This window comes from Colobus angolensis, unplaced genomic scaffold (genome assembly GCF_000951035.1).
Source record: "Colobus angolensis palliatus isolate OR3802 unplaced genomic scaffold, Cang.pa_1.0 Scaffold34, whole genome shotgun sequence".
Taxonomy (NCBI): Eukaryota; Metazoa; Chordata; class Mammalia; order Primates; family Cercopithecidae; genus Colobus; species Colobus angolensis.
Genome location: NW_012116710.1, coordinates 3,828,612 through 3,835,999, shown reverse-complemented (window position 1 = coordinate 3,835,999; position 7,388 = coordinate 3,828,612). Strand labels below are relative to the sequence as shown.

General features: G+C 45.8%; 1 protein-coding gene across 4 annotated transcripts in view; it reads left to right on the top strand.

Moving 5' to 3' along the window:
• TMEM40 (transmembrane protein 40) overlaps positions 1-7,388 on the top strand; it is a 34,216-nt gene that overhangs the window by 20,090 nt on the left and 6,738 nt on the right. For 3 of the 4 annotated variants that reach the window (XM_011952339.1, XM_011952340.1, XM_011952341.1), the window contains one exon: positions 2,566-2,619. In XM_011952339.1, coding sequence (XP_011807729.1) covers positions 2,566-2,619 — 54 coding nt within the window. Of the gene's footprint in view, positions 1-1,080; positions 1,171-2,565; positions 2,620-7,388 lie in introns of all 4 variants that reach the window. The other variant, XM_011952338.1, reaches the window with a different exon arrangement.

Genomic DNA, 7,388 nt, shown 5'->3' with positions numbered 1-7,388 from the left:
AAAAAGAAAATTGGAATAATTTTTACTTTATTTTCTGTATTTCTTTATTTTGCAACATGCATTATCTTTTTAGCAATAAAAAGTCATTTTTTGCACTGATGAATATTTGTGAAATATAGAAGAGAATAGAAGTCACCCAAAATCCTCTCTTCTGAGATAAACACCACTGTTGTGATTTTGTTGAGCTTCCCAATCCCTCTTCCTCCGTATCCAGTTGAGATCACAGATGCACTGATGCTTAAGCACAATTAATTTGGTTTCCTGGAATTTTTTAAATTGCCCATGACTGACCAGGAGGTCCCATGGTCCTGTCTTGGGATAAAGGAATCTTCTGGACCTGGAGCCAGAAACTCATAGACCTGAATTCTTGGAATGCTGACTGGCCAAAGAGCACAAATGACAACCATTTTCAAGTCTTGATCAAGCTCCTGTTCGCAGCTGGGCACCCTTGCAGGGTGGAGAACCCAGGTCGTGTCCTTCAGGAGATGAAATGTTTGGAGAGAGGCACATCATGAGACTGATGGCCTTTGTGTCCACTGAGTCAGGGACAGACAGTTGGTGCTATAGAAACCCCAGCAGGAAAAGGCAAGACCAGTGTGAGCTGGGGCAGTTGGCAAAGGCTTTCTATAGGAGGTGTGACATCAGCTTAAGCTTCTCAATAACACAGACAAACAGGAAGGATATTCCGGGGGGTGGGAGACACAGCAAACATCCAGAGCCAGTGTGATAGGTGGGGAAACAGAGATGACACAGCACCTGCACTTGGTGGGATGGAAGCCATCTCAGTACTGTGACGCCTCATGGGACCTTGTCTTATCTTCATGGAAGTCTTATAAAGTAGGCAAGGCAGCAGCAGAAATATTATGTAGACATGAAATCAACAGAAATATTAAGGGATTTGTCCAAAGTCACACAGAAAGTGAGTGGCAGGTCTCCTACCTCCAGTCCCCAAATCAGAGTTCCTCCCATCAAACCACACTCTTCGCATAAACTAAATTCTGAGAATGGCCACCAGAACGAACGCATTCCCAGCTCAGTCCAGGCTGAGCTTCTCCTACAGCTTGTGTTTGTTTCCCGCAGAGAGCAGCGATGAGAACCAGCACCCCAGAGCAACCAGAAAACATCAACGGAGCCTGGGGGCTGGACACCCCCATGGGAACGGCTCACCCGGTAGGCAATAGGCCTTACCATTTTTCTTTTGCCCGCTCACTCACTGTTGAGTTTCTCAGTGGGACTGAACCTGCCTGTGTGATGTTCTTCACAGCATTGTTTACGGCAGGATAAAATAGGAAATAGCCTGACAGCAGCAGAATAAAGGATGCTACACCCTGTCCTGGTGACAGCTCTGCTCTTCATCTATCGCTGAACTGAAAAAGAAAGATGCCAAATCATAGAATTAATTCGATCTCGTATATACTTTATAAAAATTCAGACATACGGTTATAATCAAAACTGGAAGGAAAAATACCAAAATGTTAATAGTGGTTATCTCAGGATGGTGGAATTATAAGTGATTTTTATTTTCCCTTTTTTGAACTGTCCTATACTATAAATAATTTACAATGAGCATGTTTTATTTTTTATTTATTTATTTTTTGGAGACAGGGTTTCACTCTTGTTGCCCAGGCTGGAGTGCCAATGGCGTGATCTTGGCTCACCATAACCTCCACCTCCCGGGTTCAAGCAATTCTCCTGTCTCAGCCTCCCAAGTAGGAGGCTAGGATTACAGGCATGCGCCACCATGCCTGACTAATTTTGTATTTTTAGTAAAGACGGGATTTTACCATGTTGCTCAGGCTGGTCTCGAACTCCTGGACTCAAGTGATCTACCCACTTCGGCCTCCCAAAGTGCTGGGATTACAGGGGCAAGTCACCGCGCCTGGCAGAGCATGTTTTATTTTTACAACCAGGAAATAACTTTTGCAAAAGAAATAAAAAATTTCATAGGAAGGAAAGACCACTGGGAAAAGGGTCTTTTAATTATTGCCTAGTACAGAACCTGTCACACAGAAAGTGTTTAATAAATGCTGCCCATGAGGCTAGAGCTGAGCCCTGGGTTCTCTTTCTGGATATAAACATGATTAGGAACGCAGGCTTTGGCAACAGACCTAGTAGAGTTGCCACTCACTTGCTGGCTATATGACTTTGGGAAAATAATGTAACGGTTTGAGCCTCAGTGTCCTTATCTGTATAATGGGTGGGGTAGGTACTAATACCTTCTTCATAGGATGTCTGTGAGAAGCAAATGAAGTATTAAATATAAATCACTTAGTACAGTGTTGGTGCATGCGAGTGCCCAATATATACCCACTATTAACCCTGAGCAAGGTCCAAGTCTCCTTAGGTCTTGAGTGCTTTCTGAATGTGGTCACCTCTGGAAGTTCTGGGGGCATCAGAGAGGGCAAAGGGAAGGTACTTGTGCTGCCTTGCCTCTTGAAGACCACCCCCCACCTCACCTCCAGCACAAGGACTCTGGTACTTCTTAAGCTTCAAAGCCATGGGAGATGGAAGTGGCCTGGGTCACTGTGTTTGGGAGTGCTGACTAAGGGGTTTGTCTCCATCCAGGTCCTGGGCATGGGGAGCCTGACGTTTTGAAGGATGAGCTTCAGCTCTATGGAGGTAATCAGTTGCCCAGTGGCTTTGGAGAAAACAATTAGACGAAGGAAAAGAGGGCTTTGTTGGGCAGAAACAAAGTCATGAGGGTGATTCATGAGCTGAAAAGTCCCAGCCAAATACAGGAGATGTGGCCAGTTGGGTGGTTATGACATTGGCAGATGGGGAGGTGGGCATGAGATTGTCTTGAGGAAATCCTGCATTTTCTGGGGTCTTTGTTTGTTTGTTTGTTTTGAGATGGAGTCTCACTCTGTCGCCCAGGCTGGAGTGCAGTGGTGTGATCTCGGCTCACTGCAACTTCCACCTCCCGAATTCAAGTGATTCTCCTGCCTCAGCCTCCCCAGTAGGTGCGACCACAGGTGCGCACCACCACACCCAGCTAATTTTTTGTATTTTTAGTAGAGATGGGGTTTCACTGTGTTGGCCAGGATGGTCTCGATCTCCTGACCTCATGATCTGCCCACATCGGCCTCCCGAAGTGCTGGGATTACAGGCGTGAGCCACCGTGCCCAGCCAATCCTGCATTTTCATCTGAACTATAACCTTGACTTATGGGGTGACCATGAACAGTCATCCACTTTTCTGGGTCTCAGCTTCTAAACGAGTAGAATGGGACATGATCGGTAACCCCTCTCTTGGAATACTGGGCTGTTTCAGCACACAAGGAAAAATTAAGGATCTGATCTCCACAATACCCATTTTACAGAATAATTATTTCCAATACCCTGATTACTACAGTGAGGAGGCATAAATAATATGGCGCTTTGGTTGGTAGCACTAGGATGCAATAGAACTTGTAGAATGAGAAACAAAAAAAGAAAAAGAACTTGTAGAATGAACTCTTTTGCCAAAGAATATGACAAATGCACACTACTAAGATAAGAAAGCTTTAATAGCTGCGTTTAATCCAATATTTCAGAAATCTACATCGTCTCCTAATGCCTGGCAATAACCTAAGTAAAACAGTGGAAAACACTTATGTATATGCTGAAGAAAAGATTTCATTTGTTATGTAACAAATATAATCAGTGGTTGACTCTGGGTCATCTGTCTTGTGGGTTTTTGCTTTTGTTTTTTTGTTTTTTGTTTTTTTTGCAACACGGTCTCATTCTGTTGTCCTGGCCGCAATGCAGTGGTGTGATCATGACTCACTACAACCTCAACCTCCTGGGCCCAGGTGATCCTCCCATCTCAATCTCCCAGGTAGCTGGGACTACAGGTGTGTGCCACCACACTCAGCTAATTTTTTGTATTTTTTAGTAGAGACGGAGTTTTGCCATGTTGCCCAGGCTGGTCTCGAACTACTGAGCTCAAGTGATCCTCCCGCCTTGGCCTCCCAAAGTGCTAGAATTACAGGCATCTTTCTTTTCTTTCTTTTTTTTTTGTTACAGAAACAAGTATAATCTGGTTTAGAAAAATGTTTTTAATTACTCAAGTAATTTAAGAAAGGTTTCACTGGATATAAAATGAGATAAACCTTTATGTTCATATGTATTTTAAAATATTTTTCTCATTAAGTAATTCACATTCACTGTAGAAAATGTAGATAGTCACGTATTCATGAATTACTTCTTTCCCCCAGACATGGGCGGTGCTTGGTAAATTACATTGCTTGAGTCTCATTTCATGTTGTCCTTGATATGCTCTCTGCACTCTCCGTATTGGCCCCTCTGGTCACTTTGCAGATGGTGTTCAGTGTGCTGAGTGCCTGTTGTCACATGCTAAGTGCCCCTTGTGGTGTTCGTGTCCTGGGGCTGCCCTGAGGGACAGGAAACGTACAGAAGTCGGGGCCTGATGGTAGGAAGATCATACAAGTGCCTGTCTGCCCTCAAGGGAAAGAAGATGACAGGCTAGGAGCAAGGTCACCAGGGAACTAGAACAGGCACCAAGAATCACATGGTGAATGGTGTGGGAAGGACACCCAGGACTGGATTAATGCAGAGGTGGCAGCTCAGCTCTATAGGACTCAACTCACCCTTGGCAGCCCAGACAAGTGGCTCAACAATCAGGGCGGGAGCCAAGGATTGAGGTGTACAAGCCAGCTTGGCTCCCACATGCTCAGAGCCTGGTAGGTCTAGAAGCCAGCAAGATGGCATGAGCTTGGAGTTGCCTGTCTAGTCCAGAGTTCTATGGGTAAAAGGCAGCAGGTGTCATCACCTGCATCTGGATAGCCTGGAGCAGGCATTAATGGGTGGCCCATGTGGGCAGATGCTTTTTATCTGACTCACAGAATGGTTTTTGGGGGGTCAGGGTATGGGTAGGTTTGTTTTTTTTATTTTTTGGTTTTTTTGAGATGCGGTCTCACTCCTTTGCTCAGGCTGGAGTGTAGTGGTGCCATCTTGGCTCACTACAACCTCCACCTCCCGGGCTCAAGTGATTCTTCTACCTTAGCCTCCTGAGAAGCTGGGACTACATGCATGCACCACCATGCCCAGCTAATTTTTGTGTTTTTGGTAGAGATGGGATTTTACCATATTTCCCAGGCTGGTCTTGAACTCCTGGACTCAAGTGATCTATCCACCTTGACCTTCCAAAGTGCTGGGATTACAAGTGTGAACCATCGTGCCCGGCCCACACAGAAACACAGAATGCTTTTTTTTTTCTGTATTTTTAGTAGAGATGGGGTTTCACTGTGTTAGCCAGGTTGGTCTCGATCTCCTGACCTCATGATCCACCTGCCTCGGCCTCCCAAAGTTCTGGGATTACAGGTGTGAGTCACTGCACCCGGCCCAGAATGCTTTATTTATTTATTTATGTTGAGACGGAGTCTTGCTCTGTCTCCCAGGCTGGAGTGCAGTGGTGTGATCTTGGCTCACTGCACGCTCCGCCTCCTGGGTTCATGCCATTCTCCTGCCTCATCCTCCCAAGTAACTGGGACTACAGACAGCCGCCACCACACCTGGCTAATTTTTTTGTGTTTTCAGTAGAGACGGGGTTTCACCGTGTTCACCAGGATGGTCTCGATCTTCTGACCTCGTGATCCTCCCGCCTCGGCCTCCCAAAGTGCTGGGATTACAGGCGTGAGCCACCGCGCCAGGCCCAGAATGCTTTTTTAAAATTATGATTGTGTGGCCAGGTGCTGTGGCTCATGCCTGTAATCCCAGCACTTTGGGAGGCTGAGGCAGGTGGATCACTTGAGGTTAGGAGTTCAAGACCAGCCTGGCCAACATGGCAAAACCCTGTCTCTACTAAAAATACAAAAATTAATCAGGTGTGGTGGCACCCTTAATCCCAGCTACTCAGGAGCCTGAGGCAGGAGAATTGCTTGAACCCGGGAGGCAGAGGTTGCAGTGAGCTGAGATCATGCCACTGTACTCCAGCCTGGGTGGCAGAGTGAGACTCTGTCTCAAATAAAAAAAGAAAATTGGAATAATTTTTACTTTATTTTCTGTATTTCTTTATTTTGCAACATGCATTATCTTTTTAGCAATAAAAAGTCATTTTTTGCACTGATGAATATTTGTGAAATATAGAAGAGAATAGAAGTCACCCAAAATCCTCTCTTCTGAGATAAACACCACTGTTGTGATTTTGTTGAGCTTCCCAATCCCTCTTCCTCCGTATCCAGTTGAGATCACAGATGCACTGATGCTTAAGCACAATTAATTTGGTTTCCTGGAATTTTTTAAATTGCCCATGACTGACCAGGAGGTCCCATGGTCCTGTCTTGGGATAAAGGAATCTTCTGGACCTGGAGCCAGAAACTCATAGACCTGAATTCTTGGAATGCTGACTGGCCAAAGAGCACAAATGACAACCATTTTCAAGTCTTGATCAAGCTCCTGTTCGCAGCTGGGCACCCTTGCAGGGTGGAGAACCCAGGTCGTGTCCTTCAGGAGATGAAATGTTTGGAGAGAGGCACATCATGAGACTGATGGCCTTTGTGTCCACTGAGTCAGGGACAGACAGTTGGTGCTATAGAAACCCCAGCAGGAAAAGGCAAGACCAGTGTGAGCTGGGGCAGTTGGCAAAGGCTTTCTATAGGAGGTGTGACATCAGCTTAAGCTTCTCAATAACACAGACAAACAGGAAGGATATTCCGGGGGGTGGGAGACACAGCAAACATCCAGAGCCAGTGTGATAGGTGGGGAAACAGAGATGACACAGCACCTGCACTTGGTGGGATGGAAGCCATCTCAGTACTGTGACGCCTCATGGGACCTTGTCTTATCTTCATGGAAGTCTTATAAAGTAGGCAAGGCAGCAGCAGAAATATTATGTAGACATGAAATCAACAGAAATATTAAGGGATTTGTCCAAAGTCACACAGAAAGTGAGTGGCAGGTCTCCTACCTCCAGTCCCCAAATCAGAGTTCCTCCCATCAAACCACACTCTTCGCATAAACTAAATTCTGAGAATGGCCACCAGAACGAACGCATTCCCAGCTCAGTCCAGGCTGAGCTTCTCCTACAGCTTGTGTTTGTTTCCCGCAGAGAGCAGCGATGAGAACCAGCACCCCAGAGCAACCAGAAAACATCAACGGAGCCTGGGGGCTGGACACCCCCATGGGAACGGCTCACCCGGTAGGCAATAGGCCTTACCATTTTTCTTTTGCCCGCTCACTCACTGTTGAGTTTCTCAGTGGGACTGAACCTGCCTGTGTGATGTTCTTCACAGCATTGTTTACGGCAGGATAAAATAGGAAATAGCCTGACAGCAGCAGAATAAAGGATGCTACACCCTGTCCTGGTGACAGCTCTGCTCTTCATCTATCGCTGAACTGAAAAAGAAAGATGCCAAATCATAGAATTAATTCGATCTCGTATATACTTTA